Source organism: Corapipo altera, unplaced genomic scaffold, assembly GCF_003945725.1.
Source record: "Corapipo altera isolate COAL_440 unplaced genomic scaffold, ASM394572v1 1, whole genome shotgun sequence".
NCBI lineage: Eukaryota > Metazoa > Chordata > Aves > Passeriformes > Pipridae > Corapipo > Corapipo altera.
In genome coordinates this window covers 29,504,112-29,529,165 of record NW_020884873.1, presented here as the reverse complement: position 1 = coordinate 29,529,165, position 25,054 = coordinate 29,504,112, and the positions used below count along the sequence as shown (strand labels likewise).

At 40.4% G+C, this 25,054-nt stretch overlaps 2 protein-coding genes across 3 annotated transcripts in view; one reads left to right on the top strand and one right to left on the bottom strand.

Moving 5' to 3' along the window:
- The window catches only part of ZDHHC17 (zinc finger DHHC-type containing 17), a 70,388-nt gene extending 56,539 nt beyond the window's left edge, over positions 1-13,849 (top strand). The window contains exons 12-17 of one of the 2 annotated variants that reach the window (XM_027655847.1): positions 2,149-2,211; positions 3,403-3,496; positions 7,204-7,287; positions 7,681-7,838; positions 8,633-8,727; positions 10,673-13,849. In XM_027655847.1, the coding sequence (XP_027511648.1) occupies positions 2,149-2,211; positions 3,403-3,496; positions 7,204-7,287; positions 7,681-7,838; positions 8,633-8,727; positions 10,673-10,811 (633 nt within the window). In that variant the 3' untranslated portion in view covers positions 10,812-13,849. The remainder of the gene's footprint in view (positions 1-2,148; positions 2,212-3,402; positions 3,497-7,203; positions 7,288-7,680; positions 7,839-8,632; positions 8,728-10,672) is intronic. The other variant, XM_027655857.1, reaches the window with a different exon arrangement.
- A 1,731-nt stretch (positions 13,850-15,580) lies between these two features.
- CSRP2 (cysteine and glycine rich protein 2) lies at positions 15,581-24,358 on the bottom strand. Its single transcript, XM_027655872.1, has 6 exons — positions 24,298-24,358; positions 20,517-20,635; positions 18,388-18,556; positions 17,266-17,398; positions 16,502-16,595; positions 15,581-15,899 (listed from the first exon to the last, which is right to left on the bottom strand). The coding sequence occupies exons 2-6, from the start codon at positions 20,626-20,628 to the stop codon at positions 15,823-15,825; spliced, it is 585 nt and encodes a 194-aa protein (XP_027511673.1). The 5' UTR covers positions 20,629-20,635; positions 24,298-24,358; the 3' UTR covers positions 15,581-15,822.
- Positions 24,359-25,054: the final 696 nt, after the last annotated feature.

Genomic DNA, 25,054 nt, shown 5'->3' with positions numbered 1-25,054 from the left:
ATTCCATTTCTGCTATGGCAATTTTGCCAAAGTAAATTCCAAACTAAGTTCTCTTTCTTCAATTGGACTAAATTAAATAGAACAGTCAGCAATGGCACTTTGATTTGCATTCAGCAAATTGCACAAACATGCAATTCATTTGATCTACTTGCTTAAGTAGTTAAGTGTGGTTACAAAAGCCTCGTTGAACTGGTAGGAATTGCAAAATGCAATTTCTTCAGGCAGATGCATATGGCTGTGAATGTTTTGGATTTCTTACATTGCAGCTAACCACATTGTAAAATGTTCTATTGTCACGGGTATGAACCACTGTAGGACGTGCCTTACCTTCGTGCAGTGTAGCACTTCCTAATGTTTTCATAACTTGTCTCCAAGTATTTAATGCTGAGTTAGCCTTTAGCTTTGGAATAAGTAAGCAAAAAAATTCTTTCAATTCCAGATGACCAAGTATGTTTGGAAATGTGTAGTAAGCAACAGTTTCAGATGTTTGTTATTGTGTCATACTCTTTCTTCTGTGTTACAAAATAACCCAAGTCACTGTTAATATAGTTCAAAAGTATAGAAAATAGACAAAGATTTACAAAGTATAATGATGCAGCTCTACCTTGAGTGCTTCTGGGTCTGCATGAAAGTTATATTTAAAAGCTATTCACCTGCTCTTGTTCTGTTCTCCTGAGCTTTGGGATTTTGCTTGTGGACAGTACTGAACTCCAGTGTTGAGCAACATGCCATGTACATTCCTTTGTGAGTCTGTAGTGTAGTTGTATACTCCCACTGAAATCAGATGGACTATTTATAAAATTGTCCAAGGTATCAAAAGTCATGCCAGCAGCATTAAAATCAGAGTAGGTATGTCTTACATGGTTTTTTTACTGTCTATTCATCTGGATAATATACAAAAGTCTCTCTGGTGAGGGAGCCCTTTATTTTCAAGTCCTTTACTGGGAAATGTTGGAGCAGTGATGGGAGAAGGAGTGAGAAAGGGATGCAAAGAACTGGAAGTTGGCAAGTTGCAAGAGGGACCTGGAAGGGCTTATGAATGTCAGTGGTTGCTTGGAGAGGGAATATCAAGGGTTACAGTGGGGGGGCAAGGATACTGTGCAAATAGTAGGTGGAAATATAATAATCAAGGGGAAAAAAAATAGTGCAGCTTTCAGACTTTAGTATCAACCAACTTTTACTGGTTACTTTGAGAAAAAGTTTCTATAAATTTTTCCTAACCAGTTTAATATTTTAGAGGAAAACTATGATTTCAGTCAAGGTACCTTAGTGTTCATCATCTAATTAAGGAAGTTATCTTTGTATTGCTATGATGAGAAAATAATTGTAAGGACTATTTTATTGCTTGTGCAATGAGAAACTAGCTTGATGAAACAATATATGTGGTTTGGAAGGGAGAAGTAGATTAATCTATTTGCCATTAAGCTATTTATGCTGAGAGAATTCCTTCTAGTTCAAGGAAGGCTATGCTGGCAAAAGATGTTTTGGGGATATTTTCCATATGTTGCAAATGTCATTTATGTCTCACATGGCATGTTTTCAGCTGCTGAATTTTAAAAATTTTGGGAAACCATTTAGTGGAGTAATAGGTTGCTTCTTTTCCAACAATGAAGTGGGTACTGAAGGAGTGTACAAAATAAAAATGCCGTCATTTAGTGTGACAACCTTTAAGAATATCTGTAAGAGGAGGTTTGGTTTGCATTATTTATTTTCTTTCTTGAAGCTTCAACATCTGAGGGACCTCTGTAAAGAAAGCCTGTTTTTAGAGTGGCAGATCCTGATAGCTAGTTTTACTATTTTCTTGTTTGGAAATTCAACTGCATTAATGTTAATAGGTTTAACATGTTAGTCGAACTGTTGCTGATCACTCTGGATGTATCAAAGTTACTATAAGCTAGCTTTTTCTCTAGTTAAACCTAAATAGACTAGGAATAAGTATAAGCTAGAATTAATTTAGAAGTGAATTTAGAAGAAGAATGTGTATATTGGTTTAATAAAGAGATTAAAAATAAGTTTCATCTGAATTTAATTTGTTGCTGTGTGTAGAAATTACCTGACATAAAGAGTTCACAGCTATGGGTATGAAAATGATTTATCAGTATTTATTTATGTGCTAAATTATAATTTTTTTTTTTTTTTTTACTGCAGACAATAGTAGAACTTGCAGAGACAGGAAGTCTGGACCTCAGTATATTCTGCAGTACCTGCTTGGTAGTGTTTTTTTAACTAAATTTAAGCACTTACTATTATTTTTTTTCTTTAATGCTAAGCCAAAATTAATCTTCCAATAATGGGCACATATTTGGCCTTAATAATGCAGTTTCAAGGGCAGGATTTATTTGTAATGTTTAATTTGTGTTTTCAATAAATAATATATGTCTGTACACAAAAAAAATGCAACAGTAAGAGGAAAAAAAAGATCACTGTGGAAATAACTTGCCAGTATCAAAATCTAAGTATCCAATATGTCTACTAAGATGTTTGGTTATACACCTAACAAGTTATGAAAATCACAGGTGACATTCCACTGCCTCTGTAACTCACAGCAAAAATTATGTTGTGCTTCTAATAAAATACTTTGTTCAAAAATTAGGTGCATTTCTCTATTTGGCAGTAGTCAGGAGGGGGAAAAAAAATCTTAATTTTCATAAGGAAATGTAATATGTTTCTTCTTTGGAAGTTAACTAGTAAATATAAAATTCTCAAGATTATCAGTGTTACACCGCAAAGCTCTGACCTATATAGAACATGAGTGATATTAATATTCCTAGTTTTGAAGCTGGTAAATTATATACAGATTTGACGCCTTAAAAACTATGTGTGTACATACATATATAGATAGATGGATGGAGGTGGTGTATATATATATACATATATATATAAGACCACTTATTTCAAAACATAACCTTTCAAGAAAAATTGTTGAGAGTAATTTAGCATTTTAAATTCCACCTAGTTCTGCTTGTTGAGTTGTATTTCTGTCTTTAGAAAATAACCTGAAGAATTTATAATAGAGCTCAGTTAAAAAATGATACTGACAGAATCATGGAACTCAAGCTCATTCCGTATTTTCATTGTTAAAAAGCTGAAATGAAGCTGGTTGCTATACAAAGCTCAATAGCTGGGGGTGATAGAAGAACTTTGTATGGAGAAAATAATCCTTTGTGTAACAAAACAGTGTGAAAATCATTTCAGCGTGGTTGTAAAGATGTTTGTGTTAAACAATGTATACATTAAGTTTAATAGCTGGGATTGCTTTAAGAATTAGCATCAAGTTTGAAGTTCTCTAAGGAATTAACAATAGCGAATCAATTTACATTTAAATTGAGGGTTTGGGGTTTTTCTGTTTCAAGTATATTAGGGTAATTTGCTTTTCTAAACAAGTGTCAATAACTATTGCAGATACGGAAGCCAGTGAGGTCCAAACACTGTGGTGTTTGCAATCGATGTATAGCAAAGTTTGATCACCACTGCCCATGGGTGGGTAACTGCGTAGGTGAGTAATTTGCTAAAATACTGTGCAAGGTTTTGTCTCTTCTCATTTCACAGTGCAAGTGACTTGGCTTCTGCCAAAGTCTTGAGAAAAGCAGTCGAGGACTTTAGGTAGAAGAAGAAAATTTTCAGTATTGAGCTTAATTCTTTTTCTGTGTGTGGTTTTCTGCTTTATTCTGATTTGTATTGTCTTTCCTTAAAATTGTTCTGTGTCTAATTCAGTTTCCTGTATATGTACTTTTATTAACATAAGCTCTAGTAATGAAAAGATGCAAAGCTTAACTGCTGAAAAGGCACGTGCCAATTCCACAACTATTATCCATTACATAAGAGAGAAGATTTTCATTTTCACCAATAAAATTCAGTAATTTAATGGGAAAGTATATGTATTGAAAAATGTCATGATTATGGCAATTAGATACAGAATGACTTCCTATTGAGGTATTCTCCTCTTTTTGACCATCCAGGTTGTCTTTTATTCTCCCCAGTGATTATGGAAGGAATGGATATAGAACAGGAATAAAGTCTCTAAATGCTGCTATTCCCTGTCAGTTTTAAGAAACTTATTTGAAAGCCATTATTTATGCAAGGAGCACTGAAGACTTCACAGTTAGGAAATGAGTGCATCTTGCTTCACTGGCTTAATTTTTTAGGACACAGGCTGAGGTAACTTTAATCTTAGGGAGGAATTAGGACCTGGCTTCACTGACAGCTGGCATGCTGACATGCTTTATTACAGTCTTTCCAGTAGATATGATAAGGCATAATCAGAGTAGTTTAACCTGAAAATCAAGAGTAAAGCAGTCAGTCCTGGCATTTGAATTTTAATAGAACATTCCTAAAGTCTCATTGTGATCAACTTATATCATCCCCTTCTATTTTATTTTTCCTACAGATGTTACTACTTGAGATACTTGTGATTTATATTTTAGATGTTTAACAATGAAGAACTAAGACATTTTTAATTTAAACAGGCAGGGGAGCATGGGCTCAGGTTTTGGAGACACTTTAGTCATAGTTTGTTTTGCAAGAGCGCTGAGGAATACATGTCAGTGTGACAGAATCAGTATTTTTATCAATAACCGGAAAACCAAAAAACAAATGGGGGAGGAAAGACCTTAGTTTTTGTGTCATAAAAGTATGTGAGTAATGAGATTAGGTTAGGTGGAGGAAATGGTTTTTAAATAACAGTGATGATGGAAAAGCAGAATCTGTCTTATAGTGGTGTGAATGGGGTAACTGGAGGTAAAAATAAACATTGGGGCCCTTGAAAGTATGCTGGGAAAAAAGCATTAGGAATCACAGTATGGGAGGTGGAGCTGAACTGGAGGGAGTGATGGTCTGAACAACCTTATATGGCTTCTCTGTCTCTCAGATTGGTACATGGTCACACTGAGCATAGGATTGCAAAATAGAATCCATTCTTAAAACAGCATTCGTGATATGTTTACCAAAAAGGGAAACATGAATCATGCCTTTCTGGAAGGTGGAATTTGGATGCATGTGGAATGTGTTAGAAAGATAAGAATGTTGCTAAAGATAGGATTGAGAAGTCTTGTAAGAGTGTTTACAGACACTCTAAAATAAATCCTTTGGGGATAAAACTTCGCACATAAAGAGACTTAGAATATTTTTACCATTCTGAAGAGGGTGACAAAAAGTGCAGACTATTTGAAAAATAAATAAATTGGCAACTGGGGCAAGTTATTTTCCTCATACCTGCAGAATTATAGTTAAAAATACAGCAAGCAAGTCTCTACAAGTGATTATATTTATTTTTTTAATAAAGTATCAAAATAGCATTTTTTTTACAGTTTTTTTAAAATTAAAAATAACAAACTTTATTAAACTTGCAGTTGCATTTCAAACACAAACTTCAGACTTGCAGCAGAAATGTAGTTTTCAAATAGTAACATGAAAATCTCTAGAGCCAAATTTTAATACACGTCACAATATATGCTGACATTGTACTGAATTATTTTTCTGATAGCAGTGACTCAGAAGTTAGGTTCTTGTGTACCTGAGAAATTGTTGCATGGTTTAGAAAAATGATCACTTTCCCCTCCTGTAAGGAGTTAAAAGTTGGAAAAATTATGAAATTAGCAAACTGTCTAAATCCTCCCGTATAACTCCATCAGTAAGAAATCAGTTATCTTTATTTTATGTTATTACTTATGTATAAGCACAAGCATATAAAATAAATTAACAAAAATTCTTACAGCATTGTTTTAAATATGGAGAATAACTCACTGTTCCTGCCAGTCCAGGATGAAACTGTAGAGCATAGTGCTGTGTTTTGTCCAGTCTTATTCAAAAATACAGTTTCTCTGCTTTCTTTTTCTGAAGACTTTTTTTTTTTTAACTGTGATAAAGATTGTACCTGTTTCATTTACAGTTTTAAATGCTACACCTATGTTTTTACCCCACACATATGGATTTCCTGTTAGGCAGAATTTGGCCTGGTATCATTGAAGATGTGCTAAAAGAAACATTGCATCAGTTGCCTCTCAGATGGACTTCTAGGTCACTGTTTAACTTCTATGTTTTTAAAAAAATGTCTTTTATGAAACTTAACAGTTCTGAAATTTAGAATGCAAATGAAAATGATACCTCAGGGATGTTCCCAGCACTTTCTCATATGCCCTTAGGTGATTAAGGCAATGTTACAACATAATTTTATGTCTGCAGGAACTTGTTTGATTTTCAAGGAAATGTCGTGTTTAGTCTAGCTTGGGTTGTATGTGTGTTTTTCCTCATCTCTTATTTATACAATCTTTCAGCTCACTTGCTAAAAGCACTTGATTATTTTCTGCCTCCAGAGGATGCTCTTGTTTTAGCAGGGAAAACATTTGACATAATGAAGAAGTAAATGCTGTGGTAGATGATGACAGCCAAGTCTTTTGTAGTCATTATCATCTCTGTGGGTTTAGTTTACAGCCTGGAGCTGTTGGAAGGTTGCAACACTGGACATATTTTACATCCAGAAGGAAGGCTGAGTACTTCAGTATTATGATGTACTCACATAAGAAGCTTATTTTAGCTCTGTTAATGTTAAAAATAGATCAGTCTTTTAGTAACTGAATTTTCTTGCATTTAAATTGTCTAAAGCAGAGTAGTTTTTATTCATTATTATAGCCAGGTTCTTAGGCCTCATCTGTTCAGTGACATGTATCTATTTTACAAGTTCTGCTAGATACTTTATTTTTAGCTAGCTTCATGAAGCAGGTAAAACCTAAGGTGTAAGTTAGCTTATTAACAAATATACAAGGAAGCTTATGTATTTGTTCGTATTTCTGTTTCTTTTAAGAAAGTGGACTCTGAAGTCTGACGATTTTTTAATGGCTTTTAAATAATATTTTGATGTGTAATTCCTGGCTTTTGAGGGCTGTGCAACAGCTGACACCAACATTGTTCTAAATATTTCTATCAAAAATTTTATTAGTTCATGGAAGAGGTTACAAATGAATTAGTGAATTGCAGTTGTAATGTGATGGAAATTGAAGAAAATTGAAGAAACATTACTTTGTTGTCTGAGAAGTAAATAAAAAACACCATACGCCAGCTAATTTCACTGTCTTGAAGTTATATGGGCTTAATATTGGAGAATAATGTTTCTGTGTATAAAATAAGCAGTACTTCTAAGCAAGTAATGAAATTTTCTTGTCTTTCTGTTGAAAGTATAGTAATTTGATCCCTGTTGTACAACTTTAGGAGCAGGGAACCATCGCTATTTTATGGGATACCTGTTCTTCTTGCTTTTTATGATCTGCTGGATGATTTATGGATGTATCTCTTGTGAGTAAATATGATGTTTTGTTTTGGTTTTTAAATTGCTTCTAAATCCTTCATCTCCTTGTAGGGATTTTTACAAATTTTTGCCTTATCAGAGTGGTGGATATTTTTACTCTGTAATTGAACTGCACTTTAATATTTGACTATATTGGGTGTTTTAATTTAGATGATGATGTTTTCCTTGTCCGAGATCTTTTTTTTTAATTCATAACAACCAAGTATGTGCATATGGCATGTGTTCAAGGAGTTGGGAAAGGAAAAGAGAGCAAGTAAAACTATTTTGGCACATTGTTATTTTCTTATTTAATTTATCACATTCTAATGTGAGCATTATGTTGATATACAATAAACATACCTTAAATCTCCTGTATATTTTTTGACACTTTTTCTCTCTAGACTGGGGTTTCCACTGTGAGACAAGTTACACAAAGGATGGATTTTGGACCTATGTTACACAGATTGCTACCTGTTCTCCATGGATGTTTTGGATGTTTCTAAACAGTGTGTTTCACTTCATGTGGGTGGCTGTGTTACTCATGTGTCAGATGTATCAGGTATGGAAGAGCACTTCACTTGTAATGCTGAGCCTTGGGAGTGACATAAGAATATGAAATAGTTCTGTCATTTAAATTTTCTTGTGCATTGTGCAAGACCAAGTGTTTGGTCTCTCAGCCTTGCTCTTGTAGGCAAGCATCTGTTCTCTCGATCTTAGGCATCATTCACTTCTCATTCACTTGGGCTTTCTTTTTTCTACCTGCCTCCTGCCTTCCATTCTCAGAATGACGAAAAGGTAAAACAGACCAGAGAAAGGCAATAAAGAATAATAGAGGTTAAGATCTGTGGAGCCAGCTTGGAATAATGCTGTATGTCATTAGCAGAAAGAGAGTGGTAGCTTCAAAGAAAATGCAATAATTTCTTGCACTGCCTCAGTGTGACTTGAGGCCACATTACTGTACCAAACTCAAATTTTCTTTATGCTTTCTAAGAGAAGTCATACTCCAAGCCTTCAAGTATGACATGAAAGACTTTCAGTTTGTCTTGTCATTAATGAACCATGAGATTTAATCTTTCCAGAGGTCCTAGAAATAGAAATTATCCTCTAAGACTTAGGTAAAACTTTTCAGTAAATTTTTGTCCTGCTTTTTCTATAATATTCATCACGTACAACGTATATCAATTTCAAAATTTTATGTGTCACATTTGGACCTAATAATTTCCCCAGTCAAAAATTCCTGCTTCAGAAGAAAGAATTTAAACTAGTAAATTTAGTTCTTTTGTAATCTGGCTCATGCAGGACTTGGTTGCATGTTTTTATGTGAGCTAAATTACTTATTCTTCCTGTCTTCAGATATCTTGCTTGGGTATCACAACAAATGAAAGAATGAATGCAAGAAGATACAAGCACTTTAAAGTTACAACCACATCTATTGAAAGCCCATTCAAGTAAGTTTTAAAGCGGATACACTTTATTATGACACATTTCTTATGTGTAGCCTTACATACACTTGAATTGTGCTGCTTGTTGAAACAGAATACAGCTAAATACTTTTAGAGTATTTTCTCTACCTGGAGTGCTGAATCTAGCTGTTTTTACAGTAACACATTCTCTCCAGTTAAAGGAAGTGATAAATGTTTTGTAGTGTAGAGATGCATAAACACAGAAAAGAATGTGGTTGTATTTTGCTGTAGAGTTTATGGGGAAGTAAATATCCTTTTTATAAAGCAAATGCTCAGACCAAAGGTGATTGCTTACTGCAGCATGTTGATGTTGACCTGGATCTTCACTTCCGCACTGGGCACTTTCTCCTGATTAATACTTAATGTGCTGTTGAGTTTGCTCCCCATTCTCTCTTTTCTGTGAGAAAAGAGGCTTCACTTTCTTCCTGTTCAAGAGGAAGAGCATGGGCAAAGCTATTTGGAGCAGGATGCCCCAGGAACTGAAGTGGGTGTTGCATAGGTGAGACATGGGCTTTTGGGCTGTAGGTAAAAGGGTAGGTTTGGATTCTAATTTCTGTAGGGGTGAGGGTGCAAGAGGAAAGAGTGGGGCTCAGAGGTGAAGTAGCGCTGGGATGGGAATACAGAGACATGGAGCAGGAAATAAATGAAGGCATGAAACTGGTATATTGGTGGGTTGAGAGCATGTTACAAAAGGAGCTGGGAAAGACAGAAGCACGTGCCATCCTGCTGTATATGCTATGTCTCCTGTGGGAACCAATGGTCTTTCAGGTGCCACCTGGGGAAAAGGAGATAGGAGCTGTGATCAGGATAGTCAGCATGGATTCATGCAGTCCCGTGCAATGTGCTCTAGAATGACCCTGCTTGAGCAGGGAGTTTGGACCAGATGACTGACTGTGGTCCCTTTCAACCTGACCCATTCTGTGATTCTGTTATGTTGCAGATGGATTTCTGTGCTAGAAATAATAAATAATAAATCTTTTTTTTATAATATCTCTTCATACAAAACTTGTAGTAAGAAACAGACAAGCATCTCTGTGTGGTTGCAGTGTTCCTACAGATTAGAGTTGTAGCAAAACTGGATAGTTATTTTTCCTGAAGAGCACAAGGTGGTGCACAGGGTTGGAAAAAACTGCTGATTTGATCCCCAAATTAATGTCACATTCACAAACCATTTTCACTGAAATAGCTGCTATTATAAAAATGGCTCCTGAAAATAACACCAGATATCCAAAATAACTGACTTGGCATTACCTGTCACAACATCAAATAGTTGTCATCTCCTCTTTGCTTAGACCTGCTCTTGCATATGTCATAACATGAGCTTCTCTTCCAGAAAACTGTGATCTATTCAGCCCATGTTTAAGTGAAAAACCCCCAACGTGTTGGAATTTTTATATAGGTTTCCTAAATATTTGACAATTCATTCAGCCACAGAAAGTGCTTGAATAGTTCATTTAATTCAGATAATGCTTCCTTAATTTTGTGTTGTCAAGGGACTTGGTTGATCCTAGACCTGCAGCTGGTGAACCAGTATGTATGCAAAAATAGATATTAATAAAGATGGAAATTATTCTAGGAAGACATTACTTCATGCTGTTTTGTCTTTCCTCTTAGGGATCTGAATTACCATGCTGTGCTACATGATGGTGTACTGCTAATAACATGTTACATTTCTCCATACAGTTTTGGTAGATAGTGAAAGAAAGTTGGTGTCTTGATTATGTTCAACCATCAAACATTAACCAGTCTGGTGACTACTTCTTGTTTCAGAACTTGCTCATCAATAAAGATGATTCTGAACTGAAATGGTTTTCTGAATTTAAGAACTTAAAGGGTGAATAATCAAATTTGTAGGTAGGCAAAAGATATTGTCCTTTCTTAGATGAACCATGATATTGCTTACTGACTTGTATTTTTGTTTTGTTTTTAGCCATGGATGTATAAGGAACATTATAGACTTCTTTGAATTCAGATGCTGTGGTCTTTTTCGGCCTGTTATTGTGGACTGGACAAGGCAGTATACAATAGAATATGACCAAACTTCAGGATCAGGCTACCAGCTAGTGTAGCACCACCTTCATCCTGTGCGCATATCATACTGAGTGGTGCCTGAAAAATATTCTCTCTCTCTCGAATCCGCATCCCTTGAAGAGTAGCATGCTATGTGTAGGGCTGATGATGAATCATAAAGGTACCTTCTCTTCATCAGAATTTTATTAACAGAAGTAAAAATGGACAGAATAAACTGCCAAACCTGATATGGAAGAGGAGGAAGATCAAAAAGGGATTTTAACAGTTCATAACATGAGAATTATTCATGACAGCATATTCACAGTATTTGTTGTTGGGTTTTTTATTTAAGGTCTTTCACAATGGAGCATGAGATTATTGAAGTATTGACATAAGTAGTTATGTTGTGCTGAGCAAAAAAATTTGTATCCCAATATCAATAATTCCACTGAAACAAGAATCTAGAATATAAAACTAAATTTCATTTTACAGAGTTCACTGATCGCTATGTTGTAGTTCCTGTAATGTGATTTTTTTTTTAATACAGATTTTCTGTAGTATGATGTACATTGAAAAATGTGCTTTTTAGTACTGTTAAAAACATTGTATGGTGGGGATCTCCTGTAACATGTAAAGTTATAGCAGTAGGGCACGTCAGGTAATGTTGAGAAAAAATATATTGCCCACTTTTTTTGGTGATTGTTTTTGCCACCGGCTAGTGGTAAAACTAAATACTTGTATTAACCCTGTTCTGAAATAATGTAGTCTGAAATAAACAACTGTGCCAATAAGGAAAGCTTTTCTGTCAAAGTTAAAGCCCTGCTTAAATGCATGATACACCTGTAAAATTAGTTTACAGTATATAATGTTCAGGGAAAAAAAGTGGGGAAGAAATCATTATCTTTGAAGTAATTGTATGAGCAACTTACAAACTAGCAACGTTTTAGTGTTACGTTTGGTCCTCACACAGTACAGTGTAGTGTATTTGGAGACGTGTTGGAAGAGAAATTGCATGGAGGATACCACAGATGTGAAAGCAAAAGTCTCAGTTATAAAAATACAAGGTAGTTTTAAATTGAATGCAACTGCAGAAGAAGAACCCAAAGTAGCCTGAAATGCTTACTTCGTTTGGATGTGAAATAACAGAAACCAAGCTTTAAAAAAAAATAAATTAAGAATCCCCATAATTGCACACACGCACAGAAAATGCAAACCAGCATTCTGAAGAAGATGGTGTACTGGCACATGGAAATCACTCTTAATTTCTATTTTTAAGTTCTCATGCTACAGATAGGTTTGGAAGGTAAGGAATGATCTGAAATTGCATTCCAAAGGGGCTTTTCCTGAATGTGATGCACTGATTTTTGTTATGGTGTTTTCATATACTCATAGTGAATTGTTCACTGCTTCCTTAACTATTGTTTACAGAGAGACAGAGACTGAGAATCAGGTTAGTTCTCTTATAAGTGCTGTAGCAACCCAGTGGTTCGAGGAACCTGTGAGGGGAGTTTGGGGAGGGACCTGAAAACAGATGTCTGAGACCAGTGTAAAGAATGTGTATCTGTATATAAATAATTTATCAAATAGTTTTCTCTCTGTGAGTGTGTGTTTAGTGTATTTAAAGCTGCTCATTTTCATTTTATTCAACCAAAAAAGTGTAGGAAGATATCTAATGAGCTTTTAGTGATGTTCAATATTGCTGTTAATAGGCATTATGCCCTGCAAATTCACTGCATGTTTGATGCTTGGCAAAATTAGCGTTTTCTGTAATATGCAGATTACAGGTAATAAAGCAATCTAGTGGTATTCCCGGCCCTTGCCTTAGTAAGAGAAGCAGTGAAACTGTAAATAGTTGATGTTCAGTATTTGCAAGTAAACATTTTTTCTGTAGTTGTTCATTGATCTCAAGACACACACTTAGTTTGCAAGTACCAGATATCAGGATTTACAGAAGTGCAGCATTAGAGTACTTGAATGTTTAATACTGGAAAAATCAACATCATTCTTGGACACAGTTTTAACAGGAGAGGTTTGGGTATAGGGGTGGCAAGAAGCTTTTGCTATTGTTGTCAGACAAAATTTGTAATCCTAACGAAGAACATGTTCTATTTCAGTGAAAACAGTTGACTTCAGTTATTCATATTTTTTCCTAATCAGAAAAAAGCATGAAGACTTTACAGTGTAGTTTCTTTAAATCACCAATGATCTTCTATATATTTGTTCTTTTTTTATTCTTTATTTCCACATTTCTGTTGGGGGTTGGTTGACTTTAGGAGTTTCAATACACTTTATTAAATATTGCCTAGCCACCAGGAGAGCAGTTCAGTACATGATACAAGCTTTGGTTTTAGTTGCCCAGTAGCATTAACTGCCATGAATTGTGTCATGCACTCCATGTCAAATATGTTTTAAAAGAAGAGGTGATCTTTGGAAGCACATTGCGAGTTCTGCACTATTTACTTGTCAGTAGCTCTCTGGTGACAGTTTTGTTGAGACCTGCAGAATCTGAACAATAGTAGGTAATTGTGAAAAGTAACATGCATATATGGATTTGGGATGTATGATGTTTCCAGTGCAAAATAGAACTTGTCTTGAGTAACACTGAATTGTTTGTGAAATCGTAAAGCAAGCAGGGCGGAGCCAACTATGCATTTTTCTGTCAAGTTATCAAACTTAAAATTCACTTGTTGAACCAAAACTGCATTGCTTCTGAAACTTAACAAAGTTGATCCAGACCAACAGCAGATCAGACCAAGTTAATCTGACATAGGTAGAATAAATAGGAATTTTGTCTTGGCCCTAAACATGTGCTGTTTCTTTGCAGGTTTTTGTATTCTTTGATGTCCACCAGATTTTTTTTTTCAAATAATGTGTAAAACAGCATCACTACATTTTAAGCTATGGATTCTTTTGTATATTCTTTATTTATAACTGTGCCAAGTATTATTTTAATACTGTCAAGATCTTGATGTGTATTACATTGTGAACAAAAAAAAAAAAATCTGTAAAATGTTTAATAAATTAGCTCTCCTTACATAAATTAAATCTGTTAAATTTTGTAAGTTATTAATCAAATAAATATTGACTCTTAGATGCAGTGTTTGTCTTGACTTGGAATGTGATTTCATACAGTGTTGTTTCTGCCCAGTTTCAGAAGCCATACCATGAAAAAATAGCTGTCGTCTTGCAGCTTATTTTAGTAAAGTCTTTCTGAAAGACATACAGGTGTCTTGCAGATAGCATGCACCGAGTTCTGTGCAGATGTGAGATCCTGTGAGCTACTACACTGGATTTTGGTAAAGTATACCTTTGTACTACCAGTTAAAGTTACCATTCACTAATTAGATATTCCTGTCTTTTGAGCAAAGCATGCTGGCAAGGTAATGTTTCTTAAGGGAGAATTCCATCTAGGGAATGTTTCAGGTGGCCAGAGGTATGTATTTAGTGACATTTGAGGTATTCTAAGGGTAAAAGAGACATCCACGTAAGGCTAGGAGGTGTAACCAAGATGTGTGCTTCTGGGTGGCACTTACAAGAGACAGACTACCGACTACCCTGACTCTTCTGGTCCATGCTGTTTGAGTAGAAACAAGGTAACAGTCCAAGTTGGAATTTAACCAAGATATTTATTATCAGGAACATATATTAAAGTATAAGGCTAGGACTTAAGAGCACACCTAAAGGGGAGAAAAAAGTCTGTTTTCTGCTGAGTGTGGTTTCAGTGTTGACATTGAGAATTGTTGGTGCTGTTCTCCCCTTCCCCAAGCAATGTTCCTGGTGAGGCTGTGTCCAGGCTCACCTCTGATGACCACCCTTTTGGCTTGTCTGGTAAACACCAGGGAAGGTACTTTTAAAAAAAAAAAAAGACATTTTGCCTTCTGTGCTGAAGGTCTCCATTTAAGATTTGCAGTGCTCCATCAGAACAGTTGCTGTGCTTGGGAGGTATGGGTGGGCTCCTGATGACTTGAAAGCTGGTTCTTGGGTTTGTTTTACTTGGGAAGAAGCCTGCCCTCTGCATCCTCATTATGGTTTGATTAGAGTTCAGTGCCTTGACCTCCCATTAGCTGTCTTTAAGTAAAATCAGATGGTTTTGCTATGAAAGCAATGCCTGCAGTATGAGTAGCAGGGCCAAAGGTTTCTGCCCAGGTTTCCTAGGCTGTGCCGTTGCTTGCTTCCTAACTCCCACCTGAAATGTGTGCTGCTTCTGCCTGTCTTTTCCAGTTCTGATCTTTCCCTCTCTGTGAACTGAGTCACATTTTGTCTTCAAGAGGCCAAAACCCTCCACCATTTCAGGGAGCTAGGAGTCCTAGCACTACCAAGGAAAGGTCAAAAGTTGCTCTTAGACCCAAGTCGGATATGATAGTCCAGAGTTTGGCCAGCTGCTGAGGATGGATGGTATTAATCTGCAGCTGTCTTGGTGGAATATTAAGTGCATAATAGCACCTCAATACTGAAGTACATGCAACCCCACAGAATATTATGGTGCAAATGGTTTGTTTTTCATTTACTAGAGACTGCGGCAGAGACAGGCAGCAGTTTAGGCATGCAGCTACCCATTATCTATCACTTTCAGAGCTATGTCACTGTACAGAGCAGTAGATTAAGATTTACTACTGTGCAGTGAGCAGCTCGTTGCCTTGCATGTGCATATATAATGGTGTGATACTGGAGGACAGGCATTCACCTCTGAAGACCACGACCCCTACTCTGTATGTCCAGCTTTCAGCAAAGGTCTGCACCAAGTCTGTAAGCATCGTATCTCCACCCCTGAGCTGCCCCAGCAACACTCCCCTCACCTTCATTGCTGACAAAGCAAGCAACACTCGGCTTTAGGATATATCAACAAGCAAAGCTTTATTGAATTGATACTCAGTATTAAAAGTGTTACAGTGTGATACACAAAGCAAGGAAAAAAGCAGTGTTTGTGGGGTTTTTTAAAATCATCTTCAGAATGTATACCCAAGCACTACAGTAACTAGTATCTGTTTCACAGTAGTTAGTAACAGTTAGGAAACCCTCTTGTTCCTTCTAGCAGGATCTCAGCAGAGCCATAAGGGGTTTTTAGGCCCCTCACTGGGCGTGAACAAGGGCACCCGCTCCCTGGCCATACCCAAATCCCTTGGGGCCAAAGTTCTTTGCATAACAACCTGCAAGAAAGATGAACATGTAGTAGCTGAGTCTTCTGGCACATTAATTAAGAACAGTGCTGTCTAGGCTAAGCCCTCAGCTGCTTCCTCATAGTCACGCAACACTTAAAAACATTTTGTTAAACTGCATTAACTGCCCTGACTGAACTCAGTAGCCAGGCCTGTTTGGTCCATGTAGCTTCCATCCCGCTCTGTGAAGGTAACTCACATATTGGTTCTGTGCTCTTTATCTGTTAAGGCATTTGTTGTCATCAAACCACAGTATCTAATATCACATATCGAGTTTATATCCACAATATCATGCAAGAAGGCATGGCAGGATGCTTGCTGGCTTGTCTCCTTACTCTGATCTGCTCTCTGACCCAGGCACAGGGCACAGGCTGCTGCATCCCTCAGTATGGGATGTTTTGCTTGATGCAGATGTCAGCATCAGCAGCTTCAGTAATATTTATTTCATTTTTCAGCTCTATTCCTATGACTTACAGAGCACTTCCATCTTGCCATGAGCCTGAAAGTTTCTTATACCAGGACTAAACTAACAATCCAGCCCTGTAACATATTACCTTGAACCATAAACAAGTGACCTTTGTTTCTTTCCTCACCTTTACAATAGATTTCTCCCTCTTTTTCAGTTAGGGTTGTAGATTCTAGGCTTTTTCCGCACTTGGCACATCGGAAGCAGTTTTTGTGCCATGGCTAGGGAAAAAATAAAAAGCAGAAAGATAGTATAAATACACATGATATCTGAATTGGTAAAAAAACCATATTAACTGGAAATATCTGCATCAGTGTTGTTTTTATATGACTAGTAAAATAGAAACCAGTTGAAGTGCACCAGTAGCAGACAAGAGCATCTGCAGTTCTGAGTAGCCCAAAGCCTCAAATTCCACACAGCATCCTGCTCAGAGCAGCATTTTGAAAGGTTTGGGCTTGCTCTGATCAATTCAGAGCAGATCTTGGCTCTCTGTAGCGAGTGAGTCAGACAGCTGGCAGCCTGACACATGGTTTTACATGGTATTTTCAGAGAACATTCCCTTTCTGCTGAAACATTCAGCCTCCTTCAGAAGCTGCACACCCCACAGGACTGTTCCCTCTTCTCAGGGAGAGGGCTTCTGCAGTCTGCTTCAAGTCTGGCATGAGATGATATTGAATCTTCACCTTTGAAATCTAAGGTGATCACTCATCAACCTGCATTTCAAGTGCTTTTTGTTCCATGAAGTTGATTGATTTGACTGTTTCCAATGGTAAGAAATGTGATTTTAAGGTAACGGCCCTGCAGTTGGTTCCCTACTGGGACCCACATAACACACCTTGCTCACTTTTAAGTCCATGCAGCAGGTACAAAACAGCACATGCAGTTCCTTACCTTTCCAGCTCCTATTACTTTCTCTGCTGCATAAACAGAATCACCACACCTTGAGCATTTCTCTGCCCCTCCAAACTTCTGAGCAAACTTTGAAGGGTTTGGATTTGTAGTGGGCCGGTGAGGAGAAGGTGTGCTGAAAGAAACAGGACATGTGTTGTCTCTACTCTTTTACTAAATGACCTCTTGCTCTTTTTAGCTACACAAATACGTGTTGCAGCATCCAACACATGCTACAGTACTTTTGCAAAACAGGAGGAGTAAGTCAGCAGCAAGGCTATCCAATTACACCTGGTGGGAAGAAAAGCCAAAACCACAACAACAAAAAGAGGATGGCCATGTTTCAAAGGATAAAAAGAAGCTCCTGTAAAGGCTAGTTTTCTGAGGAACCTTCCCCTTTTCGCTTATCTAGAAGTGCTGAATTCTGTATTAGGACATGGATTTTTCACATAGTAAGCTACAAATAATTCTGTTAAATTTCTGTCTACTGATCATAATCTGGAACCTGAATGGATCACTGAACCTGGCTGGTGAGCATGCATCATATAAACACTAAGCAATAATTTGGGAACTTGCATGAAGCAAGTTGTCAGGCATACCTCAGCTTCTTTTCACATGCTTTGCTTTACAGCAAGAACTTAATCAGACTAGGAATGTTTACTATTTAATGGGCCTTTGGACTTTGGCTGCCATTAAGCACAAATGGTTCTTCATTTGCCAGTTAAAAATTCATTCTTCTTGTAGCCCCAGATTCCCAGCTGTCCAAATCCATGTCCAATGCTGAACATTCGCATTTCCAGCTTATTTAGGAGAGTGCCTCGACACTGGGAGTCACCTCTGTGGGCTCATGTAGAGCAATCAGCAGCTCCATAATCCAGTCCCCTATAGCTCATGCATAGGATTAGTGCATCCTTGCCTGCACTAACTGCTGCTTGTACTGTTCCTACTCACATAGTCACCAGTGGGAGCTTTGTGTAGCACAGGTTAAATGCCCCGCATTGAGCTAGACTGGTGTATTTTGCAGCATTCCAATTCCAAACAACATGAACTAAACAAAATCCAGCTTGAAAGACTCCTGAAAACAGTACTAAAGGACAAGGGCGCCTCTGAACTCAGTTCACTCACCTCTCAGGCTTGATGCCTAGTCGCTCTCCCCTGTCCATGTTCAGTGTTCCTGCTCCTTGGCCATATCCATAACCTTTTGGGCCATACTTTTTCCCATAGCAAGATTTGCAGTAAACTTCAGCATCATGAATCGCTACAGTTGTGCTGTCCAAGTTTTTCCGGCAGACCACTGGAGGAAAAAAAGAGTTAAACTGCCTTAAGGCAGTTTCCATCAGCACACATAGTAAGCCAAAAATCAAGTGAGAAGTGATGTTATGGGTTTCCCTGTCCACAATTCTTCTCACTGGGCTGTGGGACCACCAGAGATTAGAGGGAGCAAGTTGCCTTTTGAATTCGTGAATTATGCTTAGCTCTGTAAAGGGCTGTATTCCCTCCCACCTCTTCATGGCCATGACATTTAAAGCCTGGAAACTTGCTGTGGTTTGATGAATGAGGCTGCTCAGAAATCCAGAGAGGGCAGTCAGCAGTTTCCCTTGACAGATGCCATACAGCATGAAGCAAAAGCCTATCAGTACAGAAGAACCCCTGTCCTGCCCTTTTTGCCAGGGTGGGGCTGGGGAAAAAAAACAAACCTTCAAGGTTCCCCCACCCTCATCCGCCTCAGTTCTGCTTCTGGACTGAGCTGAGGCTGGTTCACAGCTGTCACCGGAGGGGCTGTGCTTTTCTGGCATTCCTACATTGTCCTTTGGCACAATGCAAGCACTCTACTCAAGGTTACAGTAGAAGGGAGAACTATTTCCTTCTTAAACCTCCTTTTGTATGCCAACTGCATGCTCTTTCCATCTGCAACAGCATTATGCCCGTGATAAAGAATTTGGGAAGAAAAAAAAGAAATGGCCTTATGAATTTTTTGTTTAAAAAGAATTTCAGTGTCTTCAAAACACTGGGGGACCTTTGCTTATGGCATTCATTAGCTCCAAGTTTCTTTTTATAAGATAAAAATATCCAATAAATAAATCAACTAATGCATGTTTGTTAAGTCTACGGACTTTAACCCCAACAGAACTATGCACTAAGGAAAAGCATATATGCAGACACAGTAGAGCCATTGTTTGACTGCAAGTTCCAGGTTTCTTTTAATAGTAACTCCCATAAAAGGCTGAAAATGAGGCAGCCAAGACATCTAATCTTTGTTTTTTGTGACCACAGTAGAGCTAAGGGAAAGGAGCATAGGTGTGCTGAGGCTCTCAGTGCCAGCACAGCGTGCTGACATTGGGCAGCAGACTAACATGCTTGAGGGGGCCAGTTGTAACTGCAGCTTAGATGAAGAGACCTAGACCCAAGCTCTGCCCATATGTATTAATCACCAGCAAGTGGGGCAAAACAGTACCTCGTGTTCGCAACAAGGTAAAATTCTCTGATTCAGACAGACAGGCTGTCTGTTTGCAAAGCAGGAGCTTCTGATTCACAGGGACCCTTTGTTCCCTTCATCTAAGCAGAGGTCTTTTCAGCAGAGAAAGCAGTTTTCAATGCCTCGCTAGGCTTGTTGGTTGGACTGGAAAATAATGCTTTGGACTCCTTTCATCTGAAATAAACCACAGGCTCCTGTGCCAAGAAAATTTAGGCTTTTGGCTGAGCTAAACCATCAACAACTCAGCTGTGCTCAAGCATGCTGGTGTCCTGGTCTGTGCAGGACACCAGGGCAGCAGTTTGATAACTGTTCCTTCAGCTACTGCCAGCCCCAAGACCACCAGGAGATCTGGTGGCCCAGCTGAGCTCAGATCAGTGCAAATGGAGCTCTGCCACAGGGCTTTTTCCTCTGCATGAGCAACACTTAAGCTAAGTTTCCAACCTAAAGAACCCTCAGATTCTTGAGGAAAAGGCTGGCAAGAGTGCAAATGGAAGAGAAAAATCATGATGTGCTCTGAGAGGTGCATCCCACTCCTTACACACTGGATAGGTAGGATAATACCTCTCCAGGAGATGTTCTCTCCCTTTGGGATGCCAGGCCCAGGAAGCATGTGAGGAAGCAGGAATTAAGCCCAACATGTGATAAACAAAGGCATCTCTGGCCACTGCCATCCCCATCATGGGTGCCCGCTGTGCCTGGGATATCTCCTGTGGACCAGCACCCTGCTGCTCTGATCCCCCCAGCTATGCCAGCAGAGATTTTGGAGGGGAATACTTACTGCAGAGGAAGCAGCACCGGTGGAAGCTCCTCCCATCACACTGCACCTCCTCAGCATGGTAGACAGTGCGGCCACAGGCACCACATTTGTTGCCACCTCCCCAGTTCGGCATGGTGGTTCTGTGTGCCCAGCCAGGAAGGAAGGGAGAAGGGGAGAGATTTGTTAAATACAGTGTCCTCCACCACCCTGGCCCCGGGACTATTGGTGTAACAGGCTCCTTTAAACCAGATCCGCAAAGTTAATGTATCAGAGCACAACCCTGAGAGTTCACCGTTTTAAAAATGTGACCTTCCACTGCATGAGAAGTTTTTGGGATCAACTCAACTTCCCAGCTCTTCAGATCCCAGACCAGACATAAAGGCTTAGGTGGGCTCTCTATGGCTATTTGTAAGCGCAGATGAACTGGCAAGGGGAACAGAGACTGCTGCTGCTGAACAGCAAGAAAAACCGAGACACAGTCTTCACGAGACATGTCCTCTGTCCCTGCCTGCGGATTTTGAAAGTTACATAAATTGGATACGCCCAAACTACAGTTCCATGCACAAGGGCTTTACTGTACCTTGAACAAATGCCCCCTAGATAGATATAATTTCAGTTTCTATGCTTCATTAATGCTGGGCCTCTCATCTGATAGAAGCAAACCAATTGTGCCAACAACGGCATTTTGTTTTACTGCAGGGCCTGTCATTTGGGATGTGGTACAAGCCAAAGTTCACCTCACCAGAAAACCACTTATCAGGGCTGTAGGAACATTCTGAACTCCTTTGAGATCACACCTGCACTTCAAAGAAGTTTAAGGGAGATTACTTCCCAGGGACTCACTGCTATTACATGAACTGTACCTTTACCAGACAGGTATATAAACCAAACCAAACTGCTCAAGGAGCCACAGCTGCTTTAAGAGGAAGTAAAACTCCCTCTCACACATTACATGTTACTTGGAATGGACGCTCAGATGGCTAGTGTGCAGGGACAGGCACCTCACCCATTGTGCGAACCGACAGTCTCCTACATAAAGCCAGAAGCAGTGACTGTCCCATCTCAAACTGAGCTGCCCCCTCCTCAGCTCCCCTGCACTCCCGACACCACCACCAGCCACTCCCACCCAGCTTGAGTGGGAGCTCCTCCTGCTCCTCCCATTAACCGTCCCGGTTAAAGTACCAAAGCCAAGCACTGCCCGTCACCTTTGGCTTTTCTGGGGCTTTCCTCCTCCCACCACCACCACGAGATAATACTGCAGTGTTTGTTGAGGACTTATCTCCTAGTCGTCCCTGAACTGCCCTTAACTTGTGACTGCTGGGTAATGCTGGTTTGCTCTCCTGCAGCTCACCACCAAAGGACCACCTCCCGCAAGCACAGAGGCCAACAGCAGCCAGAGACAGGGCTACCGATTCAGCGAGCTTAACCCAGTGGAGCTGCTTAGGACTCATCACCCTCACTGCTCCTTACTGATCCTCATTTCAGAGAAGGTTTCTGGAAGAGGACCATGGGTTTGCCCACTGCCACCCTACCCCACCAGCACCACCATTCCCTCCCTGCAGACTCCCCACAGCAGCACTGCAGTACAGGTCAACTATCAGGAAGGGAGGGAGGGAAGGAATTTGTTGGGAGCTTCTGACATTTCTCTGGAAAACTCACCTCTAGAAGCTCTCCTGTGCTGGCCAGACAGGGAGAAGATACACACAACAGCATCCACACACTGCCCACAGTCTGCTGCCTTGTATCAGCTTTGCCACTCATCTCTCTGAGCCAGAAGCAGAGACTACCAATCTCCAGTCATCCCACTGGCCGACAAAGAGGAACTGGAAGCTCCACCACAGGGATCCAGACAGGAGCACTTTGGTGAGAAAAGCCCCTTAAAGAAAGGGGATCTTGAAGCAATGTGTGGGACAGGCCTCAGTGCAGAGTGAGGCACCTCGTGCTCCTCAGGCAAGGTAGAGCAGACTCATAAATAACAGTTGAGAGCAGCAGTTTTGGCTGAATTACGTGACCCATATGGCTTGGTAAAACAAGCCTCCTGTCCAAGCAGCATGACCAACAGTTCAGCAGTTTTAGGGATGCATGGTAGGTTGTGTGGTTCCCAAGACATGCTGCCAGGTAGCTGCTACAAGACCTTTGTCCAAGACAAGCAGACAGCCATTCGTGGCATGTGGCAAAATAAGATTAGTTTATTAACCTAAATTGGGCCATCTTAGGTACATTCCTAAGCAATAGCTTAGGAAACTTCCTCAGAGTGGCTGAGCAGTGCTATTTGCACACTGACACTAATTACTGAGATAGCCCTTTGTTTAATACTTCCACAGGATTAGCATCATTACTGCTCCATGGTTTAGCACTAATACCCTGACTGAGCTCATAAAATTAGTTTTATGACATTTCCCACTTTGCTTTTGTCATTCTTGGCACAACTGTAGAGTCTAAAAATTAAGATTCCATTTCTTTTATTCAAGTGCTTGGCTGTGCTACTGCACAGCAGCTGACATTAATCATGGCAAAGAGCGTCCTTGGTTAAAGCGAATATAGGCTGCACAAAGCTTTGGAAAAGGAATGCACAGACTGGAAAAAAAGAAAAATGGAGAAGAGATTCCTTTTCACTCTGTATTCTTTCCAAAATGTAAATGGCATTTGGTACAAGAAGTACTTCTGTCTTTTCCTCTCACCATCCCCATTCATGTTCTTTTGTGTATTTACATGAACCTAAATAATTTTAACCATTTTGTTAGTAAACAATAGTTTTCATACACACTAGAGCCAAGGACCTGAATCAGGTTTCCAGCTTTTCCCCAGATTTCCCATGTAATATTGGGCAACACAGAGTGCAGCTCCACCCTTTCTTCCCAAGGGAGACAAAATATTAGGTGATGCAGCAACCTTTAGCTGACTCAAATTGTCTGATAAGGACTCTGAGAATTCATTAAATGAAAAACAAAAAGGAACTGAAGTAATTACTTCAAGGTGACCGTACTGTCTTCCACAAGAAGTATTTCCATTTAGCCTCTCCATGATGTTCCCATGACAGCTTGCATGGGAAGAATGGCAATATTTTCTCAATCACCCCACAGCAAGAGCTGCCCTTACGGCAGCGGTGCCCAGGAGGCACCTTGGGGGAACAGGGCTGGTGACTTGAAGAAGCTCTGCTGCAGGACAGTGCACAACCCTGTCCCCCTGCCCACAAGCCACTCTCTCGGCACCACAGCCTCACACTGCCCTGATCTCCTTCCAGAGCTCCACAGGTAGCAGATTCAGAGCTCATGTGCTGCCTTAAGCCTTCCCTGCTCCCTGAAGACTTTTTGGCTAGTTCAGGCAGGCCTCTGGGGAGCTCAAGAGCAGTAATTAAACATCCAGGTGACCTCAGTACCAGCACCAACAATTCTGACTGTCGGTTGCAGCTTTGTTGGCAGCTGCTTGAACCCAGCCAAGAGGGGAGTACGTTATTCGGGCAAGCCACGGCAGCCGCCAGGTCCTTTCCAACCCGTTTGTTAACGGCAGCTCTAAACAGAAGGAGCCCAAGCCATCCCAAGACAGATATTGAGAAATTCCAGGCTATTCAATTATCCTGGACGGCTTTTTCGGCGGCCAGCCGGCGAAGCCCTGTGCGTGGCAGCTCGATCATTACAACAAGCCGAGCAGCACGGACGGGGTGAGCATCGCCCCCCGCTTCCCCTCCCACCGGCGCCGGGTCCCGTAGTGGCGCTCACCAACCCCGGCCCTGCCCCGGGAGAGGGTCTGGTCTGGCCCAGCCCCTGCACCCTCCGCCCTCCCGCTGCCAGCCCGCACTCACCCCAACTCTCGGCTCAGCTCGGCGCGTCTCAGCCCAGCGCGGCCCCGCGGCGGCTTAAAGAGCCGGGGCGGAGCCTTGCGGGCCCCGGCCCAGCCCCGCCGCCCGCTCCCGGCCCAGCCCCGGCCCCGCGGGGCAGCCCCGCTCTCGCCCCCACCGCCGGGGCATCCGAGAGTGAGGGGGCACAAGGGTTCGCCCCTGCCGTGGCCACCCCGGGGACGTCCAAGCTGCAGCCTCCGACTGCAGGACACCAGCCCGTGGTTTTATCCATTTTTAGGATTTTGATTTACATTTTAAACTTCTTGCAGGCACCGTGACCGTGTTTCTCCGGAGCACAGCGAAGGCGTGCAGGGCTCGGAAAGAGCTTTACCTGGACGGGAGGAGCGGGCTGGGGCGGGAGCTACTGTCCGGACCATGGGAGCCTTCAGGGAGTCGGCACTGCAGCTCCCGCTGAACCACTGCTCCAGCGGGGACTCATTAGGATGGGCCTTAAACAGTTTTCACAGAAGGCCAGCAATTAACGCTGTCCACACCAGCCAGCTCCTGCTGGAGAAAACAATGCAGAGCTTGAGCTGCTTTTTAAAAGCGTCCCCATCTCCCAATTTCCCAGGGCTGTTGTGTGCTGACTGGATCGATTCAGGATTATGCTCCCTGTGTCTAGAGGAAGATCCAGGTTTAACCTCTCTGTTAACCCAATACCAAATCATCTACTCATTGCCTGTAGGAGTGCCAGGTTGTTCTGTTTCAGCAACAGGAGTGG

Excerpts from the sequence above, each read along its gene's own strand:
- CSRP2 (XM_027655872.1), bottom strand. The coding sequence starts at position 20,628 with ATGCCGAACTGGGGAGGTGGCAACAAATGTGGTGCCTGTGGCCGCACT. Across the intron at positions 18,557-20,516 it reads CCGGTGCTGCTTCCTCTGCA|TGGTCTGCCGGAAAAACTTG; the intron begins GTAAGTATTCCC and ends TTTTTCCTCCAG. Across the intron at positions 15,900-16,501 it reads GGGAGAAATCTATTGTAAAG|GTTGTTATGCAAAGAACTTT; the intron begins GTGAGGAAAGAA and ends TCTTTCTTGCAG.